This window comes from Lithobates pipiens, unplaced genomic scaffold (assembly GCF_037356315.1).
Source record: "Lithobates pipiens isolate NorthernLeopardFrog02 unplaced genomic scaffold, aLitPip1_a1.2 Scaffold_8, whole genome shotgun sequence".
NCBI lineage: Eukaryota > Metazoa > Chordata > Amphibia > Anura > Ranidae > Lithobates > Lithobates pipiens.
Genome location: NW_027507903.1, coordinates 657,350,859 through 657,378,218, shown reverse-complemented (window position 1 = coordinate 657,378,218; position 27,360 = coordinate 657,350,859). Strand labels below are relative to the sequence as shown.

General features: G+C 47.5%; 1 protein-coding gene across 1 annotated transcript; it reads right to left on the bottom strand.

The window, feature by feature from the left end:
* Positions 1-1,629: 1,629 nt before the first annotated feature.
* On the bottom strand, positions 1,630-19,502 carry LOC143961747 (thialysine N-epsilon-acetyltransferase-like). The gene is made up of 6 exons (XM_077471087.1): positions 19,214-19,502; positions 8,832-8,883; positions 8,334-8,420; positions 6,942-7,043; positions 5,520-5,560; positions 1,630-2,216 (listed from the first exon to the last, which is right to left on the bottom strand). The coding sequence occupies exons 1-6, from the start codon at positions 19,277-19,279 to the stop codon at positions 2,028-2,030; spliced, it is 537 nt and encodes a 178-aa protein (XP_077327213.1). The 5' UTR covers positions 19,280-19,502; the 3' UTR covers positions 1,630-2,027.
* Between the last annotated feature and the right edge of the window lie 7,858 nt (positions 19,503-27,360).

Below are 27,360 nucleotides of genomic sequence, written 5' to 3'. Positions count from 1 at the left end.
CTCCTCCATTACATCCAGAGAGGGGGCAGTAGATACAAATCCAGCCTCCTCTGCATTTTCCAGGGGGCAGCCAGCAGAGAGGGTGGTAGACATAAACCCCACCTCCTCAATGACATCCAGGGAAATGGCCAGCAGAGGGTGCAAAAGCTATAAGCCCCGCCCCCTCTAACATTCAGGGAAATGGCCAGCAGAGGCGGCAGTAGCTTTCAACCACGCCTTCACTATAGCATCCAAAAAATGGCCAGCAGAGGGGTCGGTAGATATGAACCCACCTCCTCTAATAAGTAGGGGAAGGGCAGCGGGGGAGGGGGGGGGGCGGTAGATATGAACCCAACTCCTCTAATACATAGGGGAAGGGCAGCAGAGGGGGCGGTAGATAGGAACCCACCTCCTCTAATACATAGGGGAAGGACAGCAGAGAGGGTGCTACTGGTAGTTATGAACCCACCTCTCCTAATATCTAGGGGGAAGGGCAGCAGAGGGGGCGGTAGATATGAACCCACCTCCTCTAATAAGTAGGGGAAGGGGCGGTAGATATGAACCCAACTCCTCTAATACATAGGGGAAGGGCAGCAGAGGGGGCGGTAGATAGGAACCCACCTCCTCTAATACATAGGGGAAGGACAGCAGAGAGGGTGCTACTGGTAGTTATGAACCCACCTCTCCTAATATCTAGGGGGAAGGGCAGCAGAGGGGGCGGTAGATATGAACCCACCTCCTCTAACATCTAGGGGAAGGGCAGCAGAGCGAGCTGGTAGATATGAACCCCAATATCTAGGGGGAAGGGCAGCAGAGGGGGCGCTACTGGTAGATATTAGGAGAGGTGGGTTCATACCTAGGGGAAGGGCAGCAGAGGGGGAGGTAAATATGAACCCACCTCTCCTAATAGCTAGGGGAAGGGCAGCAGAGGGGGTGCTACTGGTAGATATGAACCCACCTCTCCTAATATCTAGGGGGAAGGGCAGCAGAGGGGGCGGTAGATATGAACCCACCTCTCCTAATATCTAGGGGAAGGGCAGCAGAGGGGGGTGGTAGATATGAACCCACCTCCTCTAATACATAGAGGGAAGGGCAGCAGAGAGGGTGCTACTGGTAGATATGAACCCACCTCTCCTAATAGCTAGGGGAAGGGCAGCAGAGGGGGGTGGTAGATATGAACCCACCTCCTGTAATATGTAGGGGAAGGGCAGCAGAGGGGGCGGTAGATATGAACCCACCTCCTGTAATATCTAGGGAAAGGGCAGCAGAGGGGGCGGTAGATATGAACCCACCTCCTGTAACATCTAGGGGAAGGGCAGCAGTAGATATGAACCCACCTCCTGCAATATCTAGGGGAAGGGCAGCAGAGGTGGTACATATGAACCCACCTTCTCCATTATCCATTGCACAGCCAGCAGAGGGGCAGTATATTATATATAAATCCCCCCACCACCAACATCCAGGGGGTGGCCTCCAGATGGGGTAGTAAGGTTCTTAAGAGGATCATAGGAGTTGGGGGGGGGGGGGGGGGAAGAGGGGCATTAACAGCATAAATTAGGGATCCTTCAACACGCCAAAGCAGAGATAGCACAGTGGGCGGAGTTGGGAACTCCTCTGACTCTCTTTCATTTGCACTTTCAGGAAACCTCGTACAGTTCAAGGCTTTATTTTTACTTTTGAGACCATTCAACAAAAGTCCAATGAGAATAAAACCCATTCAAAAAAAATACCAATTTTCACAGTCTTATTCAAGATTCAGGAAGGTCCACTTGAGGGGGGGGGGGTCAGATGATACCTAGTACCTATCAAAGCTAGGTAGGGAATCTAAATCAGCACTTCACCCATAACTGATGGTCTTTGATGGGCTCACTCAGTAGCTTCTGATCAGGCTGAATCCCCTCCCCCGAGGTAGGTGGAGTTGTGAACGCGGCCGCACAGACCGTAGATAAAAGCAGCCAGTGAATCAGCTTGTAATATCAGTTTTGGGTGGAGCGCCCCCTAAAAATTCCTCGTGGGGAAAAAAAAAAAAGAGGCGAAGCTACGCTGCATCATATAGAGTCCCGCTCGGCGTTCTTGGAAATCATCCGCCGCAGGTCATCGGGGAGGAACCGGATCATGCGCCACCCCTCCTCGTCAGATAAGTTGCGTCCCCCGCGGGACTGGTAGAAGGAGATGGCCGGCTGGTTCCAGTCCAGGACAGAGAGCTGGAGACGGGCGCAACCCAGAGACAGGCACAGCTGAGGAGGGAGAGGAGAGACAAAGTGAGGACCGGCACAGCCACCATTATAACATCAGCTGATTTTACAGCAACCAGAATATAGAGACCCCCCTCCCCCTCCCCCTCCCTTCAAGGGATCATCCTGTTACTACAAAACCACACTAAGTGGGGGGGGGGTCTCGTGTCCATCTGAGTGTATTACTCATATTCCCAGATCTGGGGTCTGCATATCACCCCCATTATAATTCTTATATTACAATGTGGGAGGGGCCTACCTGTGAAAGTGTCCACAACTCCATCCTCTCCAGGTCAGCCTGGCCACTCTCCTGGGGTCTCAGTGTTGCTTAACACACACCCCATTTGTTCAGCAATGATGCCAATTTCAATGACTGACATGCCAACCATTGCACCCCCTGGTGGCTGCAAACCTCAACACAGAATATCGCTATGAAAAATATCACCTTAATCCCCCCCCCCTACCAAATTGATTTGGACCAGTGCACAAAGCAAGGTCCATGAAGACATGGATGAAGGAGTTTGGGGTGGAGGAACTCGACTGGCCTGCACATAGTCCTGACCTCAACCCAATAGAACAACTTTGGGATGAAATAGAGCGGAGACTGTGAGCCAGGCCTTCACATCCAACACAAGTGCCCTGACCCCACAAAAAGCTCTTCTGGAAGAATGGTCAAACATTCCCATAGACCACAGGTCTCCAAGCTGGTGGCCCTCCAGCTGTTACGAAACTACACGTCCCATGAGGCATTGCAAGGCTGACAGTTACAAGCCTGACTCCCATAGGCAAAGGCATGATCAGGCATGAACAGCTGGAGGGCCACCAGTTTGAGACCTGTGGTCTATGGGAATGTTTGACCAAACTGGTGGCCCTCCAGCTGTTCATGCCTGATCATGCCTTTGCCTATGGGAGTCAGGCTTGTAACTGTCAGCCTTGCAATGCCTCATGGGACTTGTAGTTTTGAAACAGCGGGAGGGCCACCAGTTTGAGACCCCCTGCCATAGACACCCTCCTAAACCTTGTGGACGGCCTTCCCAGAAGAGTTGAAGCTGTTATAACTGCAAAGGGTGGACCAACTCAATATTGAACCCTACGGACTAAGACTGGGATGCCATTAAAGTTCATGTGCGTGTAAAGGCAGGCGTCCCAATACTTTTGGGAATATAGTGTATATGGTGGCAATGAGAAGATCAGAAGAATTCAGACTTTCAGAGTGTTTCTCCAGAGATAATTGGTACAGGAAGTAGAAGAAAAAATACCGGACTGACTGGAAGAAGACAATGGGGACTCTCAAATTACGACCTCTGCGTCCCGTCTCCAGGACACTAATCCCCCTCCCCCTTCTCTTCCTCTTCACATTTATACAATTCAGAATTTCATGCTCAGCTGGCCTGGTGGGGGGGAGGGGAGGGGGAGGGGGGGGGAGTTATAGATGAGGAGGGACCCCCAGCATTGAAACTTTTAAAGGGCCCTGTGTCTAATCAGTATCTCAGGGACAAATCCTCAAGAGATTCATAATACAGAAAACGCAGGGGGACCGCTGGACCCTAACCACAGTCCCCGCAGGGGGACCGCCGGACCCTAGCCACAGTTCATGGATTTAAAAATGGGAAATACTCTGTTTGCCCACTAGATGGTGCCAAGCACCATAAGAATTTCCTATGACACTTATTGCCACCTAGTGGGCAAATGTGGGAATTCCCACTTTAAGTCAATGAAAAACCTTTTGTCCTGCACAGGAGAGGACTTAGTAACATTTGTTTGGGGGGGGAATTGTTTGCTTCTTTTCCCTGTTCACACAGAACAAATGCACACGCACCTTTACTGGGCAAACGGCTATGCAATTTTTTTTTTTTTTATTATATAAAGCAAGACACCCCCTTCGATATCGGGTGCTGATCTGCCTATAGAATGAGCTGCTCTCTTTCTATTGGCTGCCTGACCGCCTTTGACTGCCTGTAAGAAAAAGTACACAAAAATGGGGGCCAGTATTATATACAGTAGATTTTTTTTACTTTCTTCAATGCAGGGAAGGAGGCGGGGGGGGGGGGGGGTGAAGCAGAGGAGCTGGGCCAGCAAGGACAGTCATTAAGAAAGAAAGAAAGAAAGAAAGAAAGAAAGAAAGAAAGAAAGGAGCAGGGTTCCCCTTAAAATCCATACCAGACCTGAAGGGCTTGGTAATGAACCCATGCTCTTTTTTTCAATGAATTTTAACTATATTGGCAAAACCAGACAATTCATTACAGCCGCGATCAGTTTTAAATGACATTTTTTTCCTTTAGAAATGTTATTTTGCTGTGGTATGGTTCTAAACACGGGAAAAATGTGCCACTTTACAGGCATACTATAAGACACCCCCAGGCATGATAGTTAAAGGAATATTTCACTTTTATTGTTTCACTTTAAGCATTATTAAAATCACTGCTCCTGAAAAAGCTTCAGTTTTTAAAAATTTTGCTTGCATTGATCCATGTCCCCTGGGACAGGACCCGGGTCCCCAAACACTTTTTGACACCAACTTGCATATTAGCCTTTCATTTTTTTTTAGATTTTTCATGGACTTTAATGCATCACGCATCTCTATAGAACCTCTTAGCTGTCAGTAACAAAGCAGGTTGGACTAGGTGCGCACGCCTGTGCACACAGCTTGTTCTCCAATGGAACGTCGTTCTCCAATGGAACGTAGTTCAGCATTCTCCCAGCAGGGGGTGACTGCGCCCAAGATTGATACAAATTACAGATTGTGATCAGCAATGTCTTTTTTTTAGGTTGCCATTGCTGATTGCAGTCTGAAAGTTAGGACTAGTAGCACACACCCATTGCAGGCAGCTAGTTCTCCAATGTTATGCAGATTGGCATTTAACCAATAGGAGTCACTGCTCCCGAGATTGATAAAAATTACAGACTGCGATCGGGGATGGCTTTTTATTTTTATTTATTTATTTTTTTTCCTTCCCTTTTTTTGTTTTTAAGTTGTAATAAAACTGGAGCTCTATAGAACCCTTGGCTATCAGTTAGGACTAGGAGCGCACACCTGCACACGCAGCTAGTTCCTCAATGGAATATACATTAGTAGTTTCTTAGTACGGTGCACAGCGTCTGACAATTTGCCGGTTACACTCTGGGCAGGTTGGGGCCTCTTCCAGGTTGTAATAAGTCCAGGCCATGAACACTACCCATCTCTACAACCCCCCCCCTCCTCCCCCGGTCCGCACATTAAATATTACCCCGCGTGTATTCTAAAATATAATTATATATATATATATATATATTTTTTTTTTTTTTTTTTATATGGAGTGCACTTACCTCCGCTGTAGCCGTCAGCAGCTTGGAGCCGACGCCTTTACCTGTCGGAGACAAGAAGGGTCAGTATATGGAGGAGACGCCATGTACTTATATATGTGAGAGGAAGGGACCTATAAGGATCTAGCTGTCAGTGCTGCACATAGGGGCCCGGGAAGGAGAAACAAAAAAAAAAAAAAAAAAAAAAAATTATATATATATATCCTGGAGGGATAAAAACATGCATCTTACATTATGACATCATATTGAGGTGTGGGGGGGGGGGGGTGTGATCATGTGATCTGGATGGCTCTCCTTCCCCCCCCCCCCCCCCCATTAGACATGTGTATTTCATTTAGTTCTGAATTTGTTTAAACATTTGGACAAAAAATTTGTTAATTCTAAATTCCTAAATTTCGCATTTGGAAATCCGAAAACAAGAATGAAAATCTGAAATTTTGAAATAACGAACATATAATAACTATTAAACTATAGGAATTGGAATTTTCCTATCAAATTTGGCTGTTTGTATAATGTAACGAGTACGCCGTTATCCGAAGTTACGAATGCCATATCTAAACGAATGGAACCACAATGATCTAATAATATTATTTAGTACCCCGTTTCCCCGAAAATAAGACCTAGCGTGATTGTCAGTGATGGCTGCAATATAAGCCCTAGTTAAAGTCCTTGTAGGTCTTATTTTCAGGGTAGGGCTTATATTACAGCCATCATTGACAGTCACGCTAGGTCTTATTTTCAGGGAAACAGGGTATTAATTTGTTACATTAGATTTGTTTGGATACGGCATTCGTTATTTCAGATAAAATTTGTATCTGTTACATTCACAAACAGCCAAAATTTGAAAGGAAATTCCAAAACCTATAAATTTAACTACTTGCCGACCGCCAATATATGTCAGCACAATGGCGGCAGTGGACAAATGGGCGTACGTGTACGTCCCCTGTAATTGGAGGAGCTAGCATGGGGAATGTGTGCCGTGTACAGCTTGACCGTACCCGTGGGACCGGCGATCACGGAGCGGCAGAACGGGAAGAAGAAAGAAGAAGAAAGAAAGAAACACACCATGCAGGTGATCAAATACCACCAAAAGAAAGCTCTAGTTGTGGGAAAAAAAAAGGAAGTAAATTTTGTATGGGAGCCAAATCGCAGTTGTCAGTTAAAGCAATGCAGTGCCGAATCACAAAATGTGCTCTGGTCAGGAAGGGGGTAAAAGCTTCCGGTGCTGAAGTGGTTAAAAGTCATTTCAAATTTTCCTTTTCAGATTTTCGAACTTCCGAAATAACAAAAAAACAAAACAAACAAACAAACCACACACACACACACACACACACACAACAACCCCAACAATACTAAAATGAAAGAATTTTTTGTCAGTGCACATGTCTAACCCCTCCCCCAAATCATAAATCCGGTATACTCCACCTCTGTATGACGGCATGACATAGAGGTCCTCTAGGTACAACGATCGCCCGTTCCACGTGCTGTAGCTGTAGTAGGACAGAGCGTAACCCACCAGCCGTGGGCCTGAAAACATAAGAGTGGGCCCAGTTTATATTTCATATTCTTTGAATGAGGAACAGAAAAAAAAAAAAAAAAAAAAATTTTTTATATATTATATATATATATATATATATATATATATATATATATATATATATATATATATATATATATATATATATATATATATATATATATATATATATACACACACACACACATATATACACACACACACACACACTATTAAAGGCAAATAGTCTGTGCACTTTGCAAATGCAGTTGCACTATTTTTTTCCCCCAGAGCTTAGTGAATGTGGGAAATCAGCAGAACTTCACCTAATTCACCAAGCTCTGGTGAAATGGAGTGCAACTGCATCTATCTGAAGTTGGAGCCATGGGGCGGAGAACAGAGGCGAGGCGCCATGGAGTGGGGCGGAGAACAGAGGCGAGGCGCCATGGAGTGGGGCGGAGAACAGAGGCGAGGCGCCATGGGGTGGGGCGGAGAACAGAGGCGAGGAGCCATGGGGTGGGGCGGAGAACAGAGGCGAGGAGCCATGGGGTGGGGCGGAGAACAGAGGCGAGGAGCCATGGGGTGGGGCGGAGAACAGAGGCGAGGAGCCATGGGGTGGGGCGGAGAACAGAGGCGAGGAGCCATGGGGTGGGGCGGAGAACAGAGGCGAGGAGCCATGGGGTGGGGCGGAGAACAGAGGCGAGGAGCCATGGGGTGGGGCGGAGAACAGAGGCGAGGAGCCATGGGGTGGGGCGGAGAACAGAGGCGAGGAGCCATGGGATGGGGCGGAGAACAGAGGCGAGGAGCCATGGGATGGGGCGGAGAACAGAGGCGAGGAGCCATGGGATGGGGTGGAGAACAGAGGCGAGGAACCATGGGGTGGGGCGGAGAACAGAGGCGAGGAGATGTGATGAGTAATGCTCATTAATGTACTCACATTCTCGGATGAATTGAACTATATTGTACTATTTCTGATGAAACAGAATGATAGACTGAGAATTCGGCTTCACACTATTCACTCTTTAGTGCTGATCCTCTTTTGTTTCATTGTTTGACGTTCTTCCTTCATTTGTATCATTTATGTGAAAGAAACTTTGTATCAGTTATGACAAACATTGGGATGGAAGCAGAAATGGTGACAAACTGCCCTCTACTGGTTAATTGTGTGTACTGCATCCTTCCCAGATGTGTATGAAGCACAATGATAGAATGCCCTGCTGTCATGGAATAATAATTAATATTAATAATAATAATAATAATAGAGCCACTCCCACAATGAGTACATTTGCCCCATCTGATACCTTCTGCTGTTTTCTGTTCATCTTCTGCCTCGGCCACTAAGCAGCGGAATAGAGGGGAGGGCTCCTCAAATCCGTCACGGCGCAGCCCTGTGTAAGAAAAATAAAATAAGAAAAATGGGGAGCGGTAAAATATGGATGCCAATCTCTAAACTGAGTCTATGCAAAGTACACAGGAGTGGTGCATGTGTAGAAAATCTATCATTAGGGCAAAGGCAATATAGGAGGTACGAGGGGTGGGGTTGGGCACAGGGGTATAAATAGGTACAGCACAGGAGGTTTTTTTTTTTTTTTTTTTTTTTTTTTTTTTTAGGAAAAAATGGCGACAGGGCTAAATGTCACCTAACCCAACAGATTTTTTTCCAATTTTCTGATTGGACGATCCGATTATCCCAAATATGTGCAGAAAATTATATCTGACCCGGAACATTCCTCCCTCTCTCCAAATACCCCAAAGTGGGTGTCGTCAGCCATCAATAACGAGATTGCAACTCCACCTACCTTCCGCTGTATTCTTCACCTGATCCGACAACTTCTCATAGTCCGCCAATTCCTGGAAAATACAGATATAAAATTAGCTGAAGTGTAGTCCACAATTTATGCCACTAGATGTCCCCACTTGTCCTTATTTAGGGTCATGTTATTTATGTATGAAGCCCCGCACTGTAGGGTTAGCATGTAGTTGCCAATTTCGACCACTAGATGGCCCCACTTGTCCTCCTTTTCCTTATGTGGAATCATGTTAGAAGTTCTCTATGGGGCAGTAGGGAAAGGGAAAAGAAAAGAGGAGAAAGAAAGAAAGAGGAGAAAGAAAGAAAGAAAGAAAGAAAGAAAGAAAGAAAGAAAGAAAGAAAGAAAGAGGAGAAAGAAAGAAAGAGGAGAAAGAAAGAAAGAAAGATTTCAAGGTAAAAAACCTCAGTTGGCTCTGAGGAAGAAATGCATAAGCCTTCTGGATCTCTGCCTCCCATGTTGATGCACTATGGACTGACCAATATGTTATCATGTGCAGTACAGTGCCTTGCGAAAGTATTCGGCCCCCTTGAACTTTTCAACCTTTTGCCACATTTCAGGCTTCAAAGATAAATCAAATTTTTATTTTTTGTGAAGAATCAGCAACAAGTGGGACACAATTGTGAAGTGGAACGAAATCTATTGGATTTTTGAAACTTTTTTAACTAATAAAAAAATGAAAAGTGGGGCGTGCAAAATGATTGGGCCCCCTTGCGTTAATACTTTGTAGAGCCACCTTTTGCTGCGATTACAGCTGCAAGTCGCTTGGGGTATGTCTCTATCAGTTTTGCACATCGAGAGACTGAAATTCTTGCCCATTCTTCCTTGCAAAACAGCTGGAGCTCAGTGAGGTTGGATGGAGAGCGTTTGTGAACAGCAGTTTTCAGCTCTTTCCACAGATTCTCGATTGGATTCAGGTCTGGACTTTGACTTGGCCATTCTAACACCTGGATACGTTTATTTGTGAACCATTCCTTTGTAGATTTTGCTGTATGTTTGGGATCATTGTCTTGTTGGAAGATAAATCTCTGTCCCAGTTTCAGGTCTTTTGCAGACTCCAACAGGTTTTCATCCAGAATGGTCCTGTATTTGGCTGCATCCATCTTCCCCTCAATTTTAACCATCTTCCCTGTCCCTGCTGAAGAAAAGCAGGCCCAAACCATGATGCTGCCACCACCATGTTTGACAGTGGGGAAGGTGTGTTGAGGGTGATGAGCTGTGTTGCTTTTACGCCAAACATATCATTTTGCATTGTGGACAAAAAGTTTGATTTTGGTTTCATCTGACCAGAGCACCTTCTTCCACATGTTTGGTGTGTCTCCCAGGTGGCTTGTGGCAAATTTAGACTTTTTATGGATATCTTTGAGAAATGGCTTTCTTCTTGCCACTCTTTCATAAAGGCCAGATTTGTGCAGTGTACGACTGATTGTTGTCCTATGGACAGACTCTCCCACCTCAGCTGTAGTACTCTGCAGTTCATCCAGAGTGATCATGGGCCTCTTGGCTGCATCTCTGATCAGTCTTCTCCTTGTCTGAGCTGAAAGTTTAGAGGGACGGCCATGTCTTGGTAGATTTGCAGTGGTCTGATACTCCTTCCATTTCAAAATGATCGCTTGCACAGTGCTCCTTGGGATGTTTAAAGCTTGGGAAATCTTTTTGTATCCAAATCCGGCTTTAAACTTCTCCACAACAGTATTACGGACTTGCCTGGTGTGTTCCTTGGTCTTCATGATGCTCTCTGCGCTTTCAACAGAACCCTGAGACTATCACAGAGCAGGTGCATTTATACAGAGACTTGATTACACACAGGTGGATTCTATTTATCACCATCAGTCATTTAGGACAACATTGGATCATTCAGAGATCCTCGCTGAACTTCTGGAGTGAGTTTGCTGCACTGAAAGTAAAAGGGCCGAATAATTTTGCACGCACCACTTTTCAGTTTTTTATTTGCTAAAAAAGTTTAAAATATCCAATAGATTTCGTTCCACTTCACAATTGTGTCTCATTTGTTGGTGATTCTTCACAAAATTTTTAAATTTTATATCTTTATGTTTGAAGCCTGAAATGTGGCAAAAGGTTGAAAAGTTCAAGGGGGCCGAATACTTTCGCAAGGCACTGTGTGTGTGTGTGTGTGTGTGTGTGTGTGTGTGTGTGTGTGTGTGTGTGTGTGTGTATACACATTATATATTTTTTTTTATTTTATTTTTTTATTATCTTACATTTTTTTTTTTCTTAAGAAAAAATTGTGTTTCGTGATGTGGTGGTCTATTGATGGATGTTGTCAGTAGAGCAGTGGACAGTGTCAGTTTATTTTTTTATTCTTTTTTCAATTCATACAATTTAATTTCTCTTTTTACATTTTTTTTTAGGGGATAGGAGGTTTGCAATGGATCGAATCAGTGGACAGTGTAAAAAATAGATAAATATATGCACACATACACTTTTTTTTCCCCACAATACTTTTTTTGGGGGGAGGGAGGGGGAGTGGCCGGTGTTAGTGTTTTTTTTCCCCATTATGTTTACAATTACATTTTCAAATATTTATTAACATCCCCCTTTGACACAGGAAAAGGGACTGAGGACACTGATCCCTCAGTCCCTTTCTCTGCAGCCACAGCTGCACTGGAGACAGAAGCTCCTCCCCATTCTTAGACGGCAGCAGAAGGAACAGTTTACAAATGCTCATTTATGAATGGACAGATTTGCTGATTTGGTTCATTCAGAAAAGGAAGGAGCTGGTAAACAACATATATACTGGCTCCTTCATCTGCTCTCCATCCTGACAGATCCAGGATGAGAGGGGAAACTGTAGGAGGATGCAGGGAGCTGGAGGAGGGCACAGGGGCCCAGAGATTAAGGGATATTCGCTGGACAGTGGGGGAAGATCAGGGCGGCAGGGGGGAGTTACAAGCACCGATCTCAGTGAAGCAGCTGACAGCTGTGGAAAAGGGAGGAGGAGGAGGAGGAGGAGGAGCGGCTGTCAGCTGCTTCATTGAAAGCCACACAGATCGGTGCTTGTAACTCTCCACACGGCGGCCCGATCATCGGTGAGGCTGCTCGGCCACCCCTGCTGAGCTAAGGACACTGGGCCTGGTATAACAGGGCTGGCTGTACTGGCTTATTAGAGGCCCTGCCAGAGACAAAACCAGGGACAGTCTTGTCCCCAGACCATTTGGTCACCCTACTATACCATAGAGCCCAAAAAAGTGGATCCAGTCTTTGTTGGGCTCCATGATCAGATGGCTGGTCGATCGGGACTCGCAGTGGTACAGGAGATTTCGGTAGTGCTGTGGAAGGCGGCGGGAGGGGGGGGGGGGGGGGTGTCTCATCCCGATGCTTGTAAAAGCAATACAGTGGCTAGTTAGCCACTTGGATTGCTTTTACAAGGGAGCCGATCGTTGGCTTTAAAACATGGTAGTGGGGGGGGGGGGGGATGTGTTCTGGACATGCAGGTGGTTAGACGCATGTAGCTAGAGCTCCTGGCCTGCACCTGCCTTGCCCGGCTTACATGACTCGTAAATCTCTGATGATTATGGTATGCCCACTGTCAGTAAATGAAAAACGAAGGGGGGGGGAGAAAAAAAAAAAAAAAAAAAAAAAAAACAGACAGCTAAAACCAGCGCAGGATTGAATGTTACTTCCCCAGATGCCCAGGCCACCCCGAAACATAAGGTGGCAGCCCCAGGAGGACCCCCACCCGCAACCTCTTGCCCACACTCACGTGGCCTCGCCAGGCGCTTTGTGTGACTCAGACTCCTACTTGGTTGTTCCACAGGATCTCCCATCCACCTCTCGGAACCCTTCGCTGCAGCCCTGTCCCTTCAAATGGATGCTGGACTCCGAGCCATTCTCCAGGCCCTCCCGACCAATTCGAACATAGAGCTGCTCATAGGCGCCTGGAGGAGAAGCACCGCAAGGACTTACAGGTAGTTAGAGAAGTTAAATCCCTGTCCACCAGGTTAACTACAGGGGAGTACTCTATAGTGGCACTGAGCCAGCGGGTGTTGGTGCTGGAGTCCATACAAGAAGCCCACATAGACGCCGCAGTATCCCTACAGCTCCATCTTGAGGACATGGAAGATAGGAGCAGAAGAAACAATCTGGAGGATTAAAGGCCAACCTGAGGCGATAGGTCCTGAGGACCTACCAAAAACAGCCACTGCGATCTTCCAGAGAGTCTCCGGAGATGCCCTCCCTAGCCAGGTAGAATTTGATCGAATTCACAGAGCACTGGGACCCCGCTCTATTGACCACAATAGACCGAGAGATGTGATCTGCAGGCTGCACAGATACACACTCAAGGAGACAGTCCTCAGAAAAGCTTAGAACTTTAATGCACACTCATAAAAAAAAAAAATAAAAAAAAAAATAAAAATAAAAATACTCCCAGACAGTTTAAGAGCCACATTGCAACGGTGGGCTATGCTTTGCCCCTTTCTGGACGAGGCCTGTCGGTCAAAACATCACATACAGACGGGGATACACCCTCTCTGCCACCTTGCGCAGAGACCAGTGCTCCTTTACACTGCGATCGCCAGGAGACCTGCCAGCCCTATTTTCATTCCTGGGGCAAACTCCGTCCCAGTACAGAATTGTCTGATGTTCTTTCCCCGGCGACGGGGCTTGTTCGGGTTTGGTTTAAAGAAAAAGTGGTAACTCTACTCTAGACCCAGATTCTGGAAGTTAAATGAAAGCCTCCTGGAAACCCCCGAAACAATGGAAGAGAGGTCGAAAAGAACTAATGTCTGTACTTTCAGACTAATAAACAACCTGACTGCCATGTGGGGGATCCTTTGGGAGGTCCACAAGGGAGTTATCAGAGGTATCCTCATTAAGCATGGATCCAGGCTCAAAAGGCAACGCGAGGAGAAACTTTTGTCCCTTCTCCACGACATCCACAGGGTGGAGGCGCATAAACACGACCTGATCCCAGCGCTTGAAAGGGACCTCTTATCTCTCCGCAAACAGACATCAGACATATTGAGATACTGAGCTAATGAAACCATACAAAAGATACAGAAGACTGCGTTATGAGTCTGAAGATAAATGTGGCAGAAAGCTAGCCAGATCGATCTGGGAACAAAAACTAGCCTCATCTAGCGCTCAGATTATTATACCCCAAGGCCAAAAAGCAGCACTCCTTAAAACATATTGCCCAGGGCTTTAAAGAAGTTCAAGAATTCTACTCTTTTCTGTACAACCTGCCAGACCAGTCCCCTTCCCAGATACAGATAGAAGACTACATAGCCTCCTCTCAGCTCCCCCAGCTGACCCCTGGAGGTATGGGTGATGAGTTGGAAGCACTAATTACTTTAGAAGAACTACAGAATGCACTTAAAATTTCAAAGACAGGCAAGGCCCCGGGCCCCGATGGTTTTCCACTTCAATACTACAAACAATTACTACCACTCCTGCCCCCCCCCCCCCATCTAGTAGTAGATCTGTTCAATGGACTGGGGTACGAAATACTCTTCCTTAGAGACACCTTAAAAGCCCATGTCATGGTGATCCCCAATGAAGGTAAAGAGCTTGCTGTGGCAGCTATAGACCTCTCTCTTGAACTGTGATCTTAAAACGGTTTACAAAAATTATTGCCACGCGAATTACACAAAATCTACAACCTCCAATTCACCTTGATCAAGGGGGATTTCTTCCAAACTAGAGACGCACGCGATAATGCGCTTAAAAAATATTGAATCTCATCCACACGACACAGGAGTCAGACCCCCCCCTTGCTCTAATAGGAACGGATGCTAAAAAAAAAAAAAAAAAGTTCGACCCCGTGATCTGGTGATTCACGTTTGCCATCCAACGTCACATTGGCCTGGGAGAACATATGCTACAGTGGGTCACCAAGTTATACTCCAACCCAACGGCTCAAGTGAAAGCCAGCCAATGGGATCCTTTCCGACCCCTTTCCCAAAACAGAACAAGGCAGGGATGCCCATTATCCCCCCTGCTCTTTGCCCTCTCTCTCTGGAACCCTTTCTGTGTGCGATCCAACTACCCCGGATATCTCTGGGGGATCAGGTAGGGAACAGACAGCATACAATTTCCGCTTATGCCGACGACTTGATCTTCTCCCTCACTAACCCCTCCGTATCACTTGCCAACCTTGTTCATGAATTTGATGACTATGGAAAGCTTTCCAACTTGCGGATCAATTTCGTTAAATCAGAAGCTATGGGAGTGGGGGTCCCCCTCCCGCGCTCCTCAGAACCTTACAGCTAAAAATTTTAATTTGAAGTGGACAGAGACAGCCCTAAAATACCTGGGAACACATATCCCACCTAACTTATCTAGGGTCTTTGAACTCAACTACCCCCCCCCCCCTCTCCTGACCAGAAACCATAGCCCGTTAGAGATGCAGAATCGAGGTCTACATTCCTGGTTCGGAAAAAGATGCAATCTTTTAAAGATGTATATCTTACCCAAGTATCTACATCTCAAAGTATTTCAAACAGGTCTACTCCATATTCATTAAATTTATCTGGGCGCACAAGAGACCACACACCCCCCACTCGCTTCTATCCCTAAACAGTTCGGTGGTATTGCCCTTCCGGACGTTCTAAAATATTACCAGGCAGTTCAAATAGGACGCCTCATAGACTGGAACCATCACTCCGCTGGAAAACTCTGGCTACAAAATGAACAAGCACAGACGGACGTTCCACTAAACAGAGTGCCTTGGCGCTTTGATAATCTACCATCATCCTTAAAGCTGCATTCCCCCGATTGGCCCTACAGTACGTAGCTGTGCACATATATTTACAAAGACCTCTCTCTTGACCATGGATTTACCACTGTTGCCCATCATTGGGAACCCTTGGTTCCCCCCCAGCCTTAGAGATCAGAATTACTCTACGAAATAACTGTTTGGGCATCGCACTTCCCAGTGGCAGGGGGCTGGACCTCCATTGCCTTATTAATGGAATCTACCGGCACCTTCTGTTTGCCGTTCTGGAATGCTCTACAACTCCATCACTTTCTCCACTTGATACCGATTCTGGGAAGATATGGTAGATGTCTAGCCACATTTGGAGGAATATTGCTCAGACGATGGGGGTATTGCCGCAAGTGCTCTCAAAAACATATAGCCTACTGATTTCGCCACCAGAACACTGGAAACTACCCTGGCTGGAGAAACGGGAGAAAGAAATTAACCATACATTCACGCTCAGCCAACGACAAAATATTGTCAGGTTGTCCACTAAGATTCAGGAGACTAATTAAAATCCTGACGAGGTGATATCACACCCCCCGCAGATGCTCCATAAAATTTTACCCTAAGACGTTGGAGATGCCAGGAGGGGAGAGGTACGATGTTTTACACATATTTTAGTCCGCTGCGAAAATAGAATCATACTGGTAGGGATGAGCCGAACACCCCCCGGTTTCTGTTCGCACCAGAACCTTCGAACGGACCTAAAATTCGTACGAACTTTAGAACCCCATTAAAGTCTATGGGACTCGAATGTTTGAAATCAAAAGTGCTAATTTTAAAGGCTAATATGCAAGATATGCAACAGACAACACCAGCAATAAAGGGTAGATACAGGTGTATACTGTGCTGGAGGCACACAACACTCACTAATTCCTGTAGATGCCTGTATTAGAGAACACCAGCAATAAAGGGTAGATACAGGTGTATACTGTGCTGGAGGCACACATCACCCACTAATTCCTGCAGATGCCTGTATTAGAGAACACCAGCATTAAAGGGTAGATACAGGTGTATACTGTGCTGGAGGCACACAACACTCACTAATTCCTGCAGATGCCTATATTAGAGAACACCAGCATTAAAGGGTAGATACAGGTGTATACTGTGCTGGAGGCACACAACACCCACTAATTCCTGCAGATGCCTATATTAGAGAACACCAGCATTAAAGGGTAGATACAGGTGTATACTGTGCTGGAGGCACACAACAACACTTTAAGATGCCTGAGAAAAGAACACACTGTCCGTTCCCATCTAGCTCTTTCCCTGCACGCCAGAACACACTATATAAGGCCTCCAGCGTGGCGGCCTTGTGTAGTGTGGGGCGTGTACTAAACCCCCTGTGCATCCTGCCTGTGGCCAATTATGGCTCTCCTCACTGCCCGCGCTGTGATTGGTCAAGCATGCCGGGTCACAGTGCATGCTTGGCCAATCATGAGCCAGCAATGCATTGCGATGGCGCAAGTGCATTGTGGGGCCGTTCATGCCACACGAATTTGGTGCGAACGGTCCAAAAAGTTCTGAATTCGCCGAACAGATGATCGGCCGATGTTCAAGTCGAACACCAAGCTCATCCCTACATACTGGAGGGAAGCAAGGAACATTGTTCAAAAATTCACAGGATTACAAATTCTCGAAAGACTCAGCTTTTTACCCATTATGTATCGACCATCCAAAAAAAAAAAAAATAAAAAAAAAAAAATTATATACATTTTTTGACACCTACTAAATGCAGCTAAGACATGCATTCTTCTAAACTGGAAGAAGCCAGCACCTCCCACTGTTGGATGTTGACTCCACAAAGTGGAAGAGATCAATAAAATTTAAGGAGATCTCACACTTTCAGCACAAAACAAGTTGTGGAGACTGTGGAGCATGTTTATCCTCTCTAAAGAGGGTCTAAACCTACTCGGCCCATGAATGTAGAACATTTATATCCTACAGAGCCTCATAATGGGCACAGCGGGTGTACAGACCCGGGAACCCAGCACAGGGATGGTGGAAACTCCTCATAATGGACACAGCGGGTGTACAGATCCAGGAGTTCAACAGAGGGATGGTGGGAACCCCTCATAATGGGCACAACAAGTGTACAGACAAAGGAATTCAGCACAGGGATGGTGGGAACCCCTCATAATGGGCAAAGTCAGTGTACAGACCAGGGAACTCAGCACAGAGTTGATGGAAACCCTCATAATGGGCATAGCAGGTGTACAGACCAAGGACATCAGCACAGAGAGGATGGGAACCCTCACAATGGGCACAGCGGGTGTACAGACCCAGGAACTCAGCACAGGAATGGTGAGAACCCCTCATAATGGGCACAAGGAATGTACAGGCCCAGAATCTCAGCAACAGGGATGATGGGGACTCTCATAATGGGCACAGCAGGTGTACAGACCTGTAAACACAACAGAGGGATGGTGGGAACCCCTCATAATGGGCACAGCAGGTGTACAGACCCAGGAACTCAGCCCAAGGATGGTGGGAACCCCTCATAATGGGCACAGCAGGTGTACAGACCCAGGATCTCAGCCCAGGGATGGTGGGAACCCCTCATAATGGGCACAGCAGGTGTACAGACCCAGGATCTCAGCCCAGGGATGGTGGGAACCCCTCATAATGGGCACAGCAGGTGTACAGACCCGGGAACCCCTCATAATGGGCACAGCAGGTGTACAGACCCAGGAACTCAGCCCAGGGATGGTGGGAACCCCTCATAATGGGCACAGCAGGTGTACAGACCCGGGAACTCAGCACAGGGATGGTGGGAACCCTTCATAATGGGCACAGCAGGTGTGCAGACCCGGGAACTCAGCCCAGGGATGGTGGGAACCCCTCATAATGGGCACAGCAGGTGTGCAGACCCGGGAACTCAGCCCAGGGATGGTGGGAACCCCTCATAATGGGCACAGCAGGTGTGCAGACCCGGGAACTCAGCCCAGGGATGGTGGGAACCCCTCATAATGGGCACAGCAGGTGTACAGACCCAGGATCTCAGCCCAGGGATGGTGGGAACCCCTCATAATGGGCACAGCAGGTGTACAGACCCAGAAACTCAGCACAGGGATGGTGGGAACCCCTCATAATGGGCACAGCAGGTGTACAGACCCAGGAACTCAGCCCAGGGATGGTGGGAACCCCTCATAATGGGCACAGCAGGTGTACAGACCCAGCAACTCAGCCCAGGGATGGTGGGAACCCCTTATAATGGGCACAGCAGGTGTACAGATCCAGGAACTCAGCCCAGGGATGATGGGAACCCCTCATAATGGGCACAGCAGGTGTACAGACCCAGAAACTCAGCACAGGGATCTCACCAATGGAGTCCTGGAGAGATAGAAGAGACTGTTGAGGATTTAATTCTTTTTTTACCATGAGATATCAGTTGTAGGAGGAGGAGGGAAGCCCCCCATATAAGATCCATAGACTCTACTAATCATACAGGGCCTCCATCTCACATTTCCAGGGGCAGATGGTCTCTAGGAGTCCAGCATTAGCTGTGGTTGGAATTCCATTCATACTTCCAGCCATGTGCTCGGAGTGGGCACGGAGAGGAGAGAAGAGGGAGAGGAGAAGAGAGGAGAACTCCTGTTGGGGGTCATCTGCTGCCTTTCTATTAGGAATATAAGTCCCATCATCTCACCTGGATCATCCGCATGATTTCCTCGCAGTCCCCCGGCTCCGCCGCTCGCACCTTGTATCCGGCCATGGTGTCGCTCACATATGCCGTATGTACGTACACTCACTGCCCCCACCACCTCTGCCAACCAACCCTCACCGCCTTCCCTGGTCAGAGTCCATCCAGACTTCACCAGAGTCTCACTCCTCCTGTCACACACTTGTGTACGATGACCTCATTGAGAAGTAACCCTTTGTTGGCAGCCACTTCATAGGAGATCAGATCATAGAGAGGAGTGTCAGAGGAAACCTTGTATCCAATGATCTGAGCTTAGCCCCTCCCCCCACGGAGAATTTAACCGCTTGTTGGCAGTTCACTGCTGAGGAATCTGCTGCCAGCAAAGAAGACGGGGATTCCATTCATCTATACCAGACCCCGATCCTAGATACACTATATTTTCAAAAGTATTGGGACACTTGCCTTTACACACACATGAACGGTAATGGCATCCCAGTCTTAGTCCGTAGGGTTCAATATTGACCTGGCCCCGCCCTTTGCAGCTATAAGAGCTTCACCTCTTCTGGGAAGGCCGTCCACAAGGTTTAGGAGGGTGTCTATGGGAATGTTTGACCATTCTTCCAGAAACACATTTATGAGGCCAGACACTGATGTTGGACGAGAAGGCCTGTTTTGCTGACCCCAGATCTCTCCATAAAGAGGACCTGTCATGTTTTCCATTGTGGAGGAGAGATGTGGTTTCTTACTGACTTCAGATCTTTCAATAAAGAGGACTTGTCATGATTTCCAAAGTAGAGGAGAGGGATGGGTTCTAACTCATCCCAGGTCTATCCATAAAGAGGACCTGCCATGCTTTTCATTGTAGAGGAAAGATGTGGGTTCTTGCCGACCCCAGATCTCTCCATAAAGAGGACCTTGGTGACCTCAGATCTCTCTTTAACGAGGACTTGTCATCATTTCCATTGTAGAGAATTCATGTGGTTTCTTGCTGACCCCAGATCTCTCCATAAGAGGACCTGTCATGCTTTTCATTGTAGAGGAGAAATGTGGGTTCTTGCTGACCTCGGATCTCTCTAGAAAGAGGACCTGTCATGTTTTCCATTGTAGAAGAGAAATGTGGGTTCATGCTGACCTCAGATCTCTCCATAAAGAGGACCTGTCATGTTTTCCATTGTATAGGAGAAAGATGTGTTCTAACTGATCCCGGATCTCTCCATAAGAGGACCTGTCATGCTTTTCATTGTAGAGGAGAGATGTGGGTTCTTACTGACTTCAGATCTTTCAATAAAGAGGACTTGTCTTGATTTCCAAAGTAGAGGAGAGGGATGGGTTCTAACTCATCCCAGGTCTATCCATAAGAGGACCTGCCATGCTTTTCATTGTAGAGGAAAGATGTGGGTTCTTGCTTACCCCAGATCTCTCCATAAAGAGGACCTGCCATGCTTTTCATTGTAGAGGAGAAATGTAGGTTCTTGCTGACCCCAGATCTCTCCATAAAGAGGACCTGTCATGTTTTCCATTGTAGAGGAGAAATGTGGGTTCTTGCTGACCCCAGATCTCTCCATAAAGAGGACCTGTCATGTTTTCCATTGTAGAGGAGAAATGTGGGTTCTTGCTGACCCCAGATCTCTCCATAAAGAGAACCTGCCATGTTTTCCATTGTAGAGGAGAAATGTGGGTTCTTGCTGACCCCAGATCTCTCCATAAAGAGGACTTGTCATGATTTCCATTGTATAGGAGAAAGATGTGTTCTAACTGATCCCGGATCTCTCCATAAGAGGACCTGTCATGCTTTTCATTGTAGAGGAGAGATGTGGGTTCTTGCTGACCTCGGATCTCTCTAGAAAGAGGACCTGTCATTTTTTCCATTGTAGAGGAGAGATGTGGGTTCTTACTGACTTCAGATATTTCCAGAAAGAGGACTTGTCATGATTTCCAAAGTAGAGGAGAGGGATGGGTTCTAACTCATCCCAGGTCTATCCATAAGAGGACCTGCCATGCTTTTCATGGTAGAGGAGAGATGTGGGTTCATGCTGACCCCAGATCTCTCCATAAAGAGGACCTGTCATGTTTTCCATTGTAGAAGAGAAATGTGGGTTCATGCTGACCTCAGATCTCTCCATAAAGAGGACTTGTCATGATTTCCATTGTATAGGAGAAAGATGTGTTCTAACTGATCCCGGATCTCTCCATAAGAGGACCTGTCATGCTTTTCATTGTAGAGGAGAGATATGGGTTCTTGCTGACCTCGGATCTCTCTAGAAAGAGGACCTGTCATTTTTTCCATTGTAGAGGAGAGATGTGGGTTCTTACTGACTTCAGATATTTCCAGAAAGAGGACTTGTCATGATTTCCAAAGTAGAGGAGAGGGATGGGTTCTAACTCATCCCAGGTCTATCCATAAGAGGACCTGCCATGCTTTTCATGGTAGAGGAGAGATGTGGGTTCTTGCTTACCCCAGATCTCTCCATAAAGAGGACCTGTCATGCTTTCCATTGTAGAGGAGAGATGTGGGTTCATGCTGACCCCAGATCTCTCCATAAAGAGGACCTGTCATGTTTTCCATTGTAGAAGAGAAATGTGGGTTCATGCTGACCTCAGATCTCTCCATAAAGAGGACTTGTCATGATTTCCATTGTATAGGAGAAAGATGTGTTCTAACTGATCCCGGATCTCTCCATAAGAGGACCTGTCATGCTTTTCATTGTAGAGGAGAGATATGGGTTCTTGCTGACCTCGGATCTCTCTAGAAAGAGGACCTGTCATTTTTTCCATTGTAGAGGAGAGATGTGGGTTCTTACTGACTTCAGATATTTCCAGAAAGAGGACTTGTCATGATTTCCAAAGTAGAGGAGAGGGATGGGTTCTAACTCATCCCAGGTCTATCCATAAGAGGACCTGCCATGCTTTTCATGGTAGAGGAGAGATGTGGGTTCTTGCTTACCCCAGATCTCTCAATAAAGAGGACCTGTCATGCTTTCCATTGTAGAGGATTGATGTGGGTTCTTACTGACCTCAGATCTCTCCATAAGAGGACCTGGCATGCTTTTCATTGTAGAGGAGAAATGTGGGTTCATGCTGACCTCAGATCTCTCTATAAAGAGGACCTGTCATGCTTTCCATTGTAGAAGAAAAATGTAGGTTCTTGCTGACCTCAGATCTCTCTACAAAGAGTACTTGTCATGTTTTCCATTGTAGAGGAGAGATGTGGGTTCTTGCTGACCCCAGATCTCTCCATAAAGAGGACCTGTCATGCTGTATTGTTGCCACAAAGGATGTTTATATTTCTTGTGATAGCAATCAAAGTGATAAAAAAATAAAAAATAAAAATGAAAGGGGCAGTGTAAAAATAAAAAATAAAATTAATAAAAAAAGCAATAAAATTAACAAGGGCCCCCATGCTCATGTGCAGTGGCAAAGGCATAAGTAGATCACGCCCACTCATGTAAACAGTGTTTACACAAACCTGAGGTTTTGCCATAAACATTATAATTCTAGCACAGAACCTCCTCTGTAATTCTAAATTGGCCACCTATAAACATTTTTAAAGTGTCGCCTATGGAGAAAGAAAATACAGATTTGTACTTGCAAACAAAAAGTGTCAGAATAGGCCCCGGTCCTGTGGAGATGACTAGCATTCTGTCCTCTTTGGCATCTTTTGGATCGCCTCCTCCCTGAAGCTCTTGGCTTGGTATCCGGGCTCCTCGGTCGGGTTCTGGGCTCCTCGGTTGGGTTCTGGGCCCCCCCTGGTACAGGCACACAGGCCGGGGTGTTCCACTTCAGGACAGAGAGGTGGATCTGGGAGCAGCCTGATTCCAGCGCCTCCTGAGGGTCGATAAAACCATAACACAAGGCTATTGAGGGTCTACCTTCACTGAGACAACAAGACCTTCTGCCTTATATCACATATATAGCAAGTGACATCATATAATTAGGACATCCTAAACCGTTTCCTGATTCTTCACCCTGCAGAATACTTTGCCCCAACCACTTTTTTTTCAAATTTTAGGGATAACCTGGAGGGGGATGTGCTGAGAGTGAGCCCCATGTGTGTACAACAATGGCTGCAAAAACACACACATAGGGGTGTAGTTAAAATAAATTTGGGTAAATATTCCCCCCCGTGAAAGTACATGAACATTCATTTTGTGTGAAGGGGCAAAAAAGAGAATGTTAGTAGGCTATTTCCTTTGCTAGTTGAATGTTTTTTTAATTATTTGAATAGAAAATATTATATTGCTCCACTAGATGTCGCTAAGTATCATGTGGAATTCATATGATACTTAGCACCATCAAGTGGGCATCTGTGGTATTGCCCATTTTTAATCAATTTGTGCATGTGGCAACCAGATGGTGCTAATTCACAGTTAGCACCATCTATTGGCCAAATATAATATTTTTTCGATTTTAAATCAATGAAACACATTTAACTTCTTCAGATCTGCGCTATAGCCCAATAATGGCTACAGCGCCGACCTACTTTACCGGGAGGGCATCAATAGACGTCCTCCCGTACTTGATCGGCCTGCACGGCCCCTGCAGGGCACGTGTGGTGTGCTCTGTGATCAGTGAGTCTGTGAGACTCAGGTGATCACAGATCGGAGTAAGGGGTCAATCCCAACCCCTTACCATGTGATCAGCTGTCAGCCAATGACAGCTGATCATGTGATGTAAACAGAGCCGTTAAAGCAGATCACCGGCGGCTGTCAGAGGAACATCGGTCCCGGTCAAGGAGAGCTACCGCCAGCTCATCTGTGCCCACCTGTGCCACCTACCAGTGCAGAACAGTGCTGCCTACCAGTGCCCACCAGCGCCACCTACCAGTGCCCACAGTGCCACCTATCAGTGTCACCAATCAGTGTCTCATCAACAGTGCAGCCCATCAGTGTCCCCTACCAGTGCCCATCAGTGCCACCTATCAGTGCCCATCAGTGTTATCTATCAGTGGTACCTATCAGTGCCACCCATCCGTGTCATCATATCAGTGTCCATCAGTACCACCTTATCTGTCCCCATCAGTGCAGCCTTATCAGTGCCTATCAGTGCCAACCTGTGCCACCCATCTTATCAGTGGCCATCAGTGCCGCCTTATCTGTCCCCATCAGTACAGCCTTATCTGTGCCTATCAGTGCAGCCCATCAGTGCCAACCAGTGCCACCCTTCAGTTCCACCCATCTTATCAGTGGCCATCATTGCCGCCTTATCTGTCCCCGTCAGTGCAGCCTTATCTGTTCCTATCAGTGCAGCCCATCAGTAGCAACCAGTGCCACCCTTCAGTGCCACCCATCTTATCAGTGGCCATCTTTGCCGTCTTATCTGTCCCCATCAGTGCAGCCTTATCTGTGCCTATCGGTGCAGCCCATCTGTACAGAGACTGATGTGACTGTGGGGGGAGGGGACATTAGAGTGTAAGCTCCTCTGTACATAGACTGATGTGACTGTGGGGGGAGGGGACATTAGAGTGTAAGCTCCTCTGTACAGAGACTGATGTGACTGTGGGGGGGGGGGGGAGGGGACATTAGAGTGTAAGCTCCTCTGGTACAGAGACTGATGGGACTGTGGGGGGAGGGGACATTAGAGTGTAAGCTCCTCTGGTACAGAGACTGATGTGACTGTGGGGGGAGGGGACATTAGAGTGTAAGCTCCACTGGTACAGAGACTGATGTGACTGTGGGGGGAGGGGACATTAGAGTGTAAGCTCCTTTGGTACAGAGACTGATGTGACTGTGGGGGGAGGGGACATTAGAGTGTAAGCTCCTCTGGTACAGAGACTGATGTGACTGTGGGGAGAGGGGACATTAGAGTGTAAGCTCCTCTGGCACAGAGACTGATGTGACTGTGGGGGGAGGGGACATTAGAGCGTAAGCTCCTCTGGTACAGAGACTGATGTGACTGTGGGGGGAGGGGACATTAGAGTGTAAGCTCCACTGGTACAGAGACTGATGTGACTGTGGGGGGAGGGGACATTAGAGTGTAAGCTCCTTTGGTACAGAGACTGATGTGACTGTGGGGGGAGGGGACATTAGAGTGTAAGCTCCTCTGTACAGAGACTGATGTGACTGTGGGGGGAGGGGACATTAGAGCGTAAGCTCCTCTGGTACAGAGACTGATGTGACTGTGGGGGGAGGGGAAATTCGAGTGTAAGCTCCTCTGGCACAGAGACTGATGTGACTGTGGGGGGAGGGGACATTAGAGTGTAAGCTCCTCTGGCACAGAGACTGATGTGACTGGCTCAGTGTTCTCTGTACAGCACTGCAGTACATGTCAGAGCTATAAATGTATAATAACAGAAGAGAAGGACTTACTGACCTCTGAAATGCGGTGGCACAGAGAGGTCCTCTAGGTTGAAGGTTCACCCCGTCCAGCTCCTGTAACCTTTGGCAAACAGAGCATACCCAGCGAATGGGACCCCTGTGGGGGGGACATGGGATGGAGGATCAGTATTAGTGGACCCCATAATAGCTGGGGGAGTTTCTTTATCACTGATATGGGAACCATAAGATTATAAGTGAAGGGGTATTATCATTCACTTCCTATATGAGGGCTCCTAATGGTGACTGTATGGTGGGCTCCTCACAGTGACTGTATGGTGGGCTCCTAATGGTGACTGTATGGTGGGCTCCTAATGGTGACTGTATGGTGGGCTCCTCACAGTGACTGTATGGTGGGCTCCTCACGGTGACTGTATAGTGGGCTCCTAATGGTGACTGTATGGTGGGCTCCTCACTGTGACTGTATGGTGGGCTCCTCACTGTGACTGTATGGTGGGCTCCTCACTGTGACTGTATGGTGGGCTCCTTACTGTGACTGTATGGTGGGCTCCACACGGTGACTGTATGGTGGGCTCCTCACTGTGACTGTATGGTGGGCTCCACACGGTGACTGTATGGTGGGCTCCACACGGTGACTGTATGGTGGGCTCCTCACTGTGACTGTATGGTGGGCTCCACACGGTGACAGTATGGTGGGCTCCTCACTGTGACTGTATGGTGGGCTCCACACGGTGACTGTATGCTGGGCTCCTCACTGTGACTGTATGGTGGGCTCCACACGGTGACTGTATGGTGGGCTCCTCACGGTGACTGAATGGTGGGCTGACCACGGTGACAGTATAGTGGGCTCCTCACAGTGACTGTATGGTGGGCTCCACACGGTGACTGTATGGTGGGCTCCTCACGGTGACTGTATGGTGGGCTCACCACGGTGACAGTATGGTGGGCTTCTCACTGTGACTGTATGGTGGGCTCCACACGGTGACAGTATGGTGGGCTCTTCACTGTGACTGTATGGTGGGCTCCACACGGTGACTGTATGCTGGGCTCCTCACTGTGACTGTATGGTGGGCTCCACACGGTGACTGTATGGTGGGCTCCTCACGGTGACTGAATGGTGGGCTGACCACGGTGACAGTATAGTGGGCTCCTCACAGTGACTGTATGGTGGGCTCCACACGGTGACTGTATGGTGGGCTCCTCACGGTGACTGTATGGTGGGCTCACCACGGTGACAGTATGGTGGGCTCCTCACTGTGACTGTATGGTGGGCTCCACACGGTGACAGTATGGTGGGCTCCTCACTGTGACTGTATGGTGGGCTCCACACGGTGACTGTATGCTGGGCTCCTCACTGTGACTGTATGGTGGGCTCCACACGGTGACTGTATGGTGGGCTCCTCACAGTGACTGAATGGTGGGCTGACCACGGTGACAGTATAGTGGGCTCCTCACAGTGACTGTATGGTGGGCTCCACACGGTGACTGTATGGTGGGCTCCTCACGGTGACTGTATGGTGGGCTCACCACGGTGACAGTATGGTGGGCTCCTCACAGTGACTGTATGGTGGGCTCCTCACGGTGACTGCATGGTGGGCTCCACACGGTGACTGTATGGTGGGCTCCTCACTGTGACTGTATGGTGGGCTCCTCACGGTGACTATACGTTGAGTTCCTCATGTTGACTATATATTTCAGACTCCATTGACTTTGTATACAGTAGTAATAATTCTTTGTTTTGTCCAGTTCAGGTGCTCAGCATTTGAAGACGGCTTGGCTCCCTGCCACCACAGGAGCTATCTTGTCCTCCCCCTCCCGCCTTGGTGTCATTATAACAAAGCGGAGGATGGGATAGCGCAGCATAAACTTAATTATCTGCCA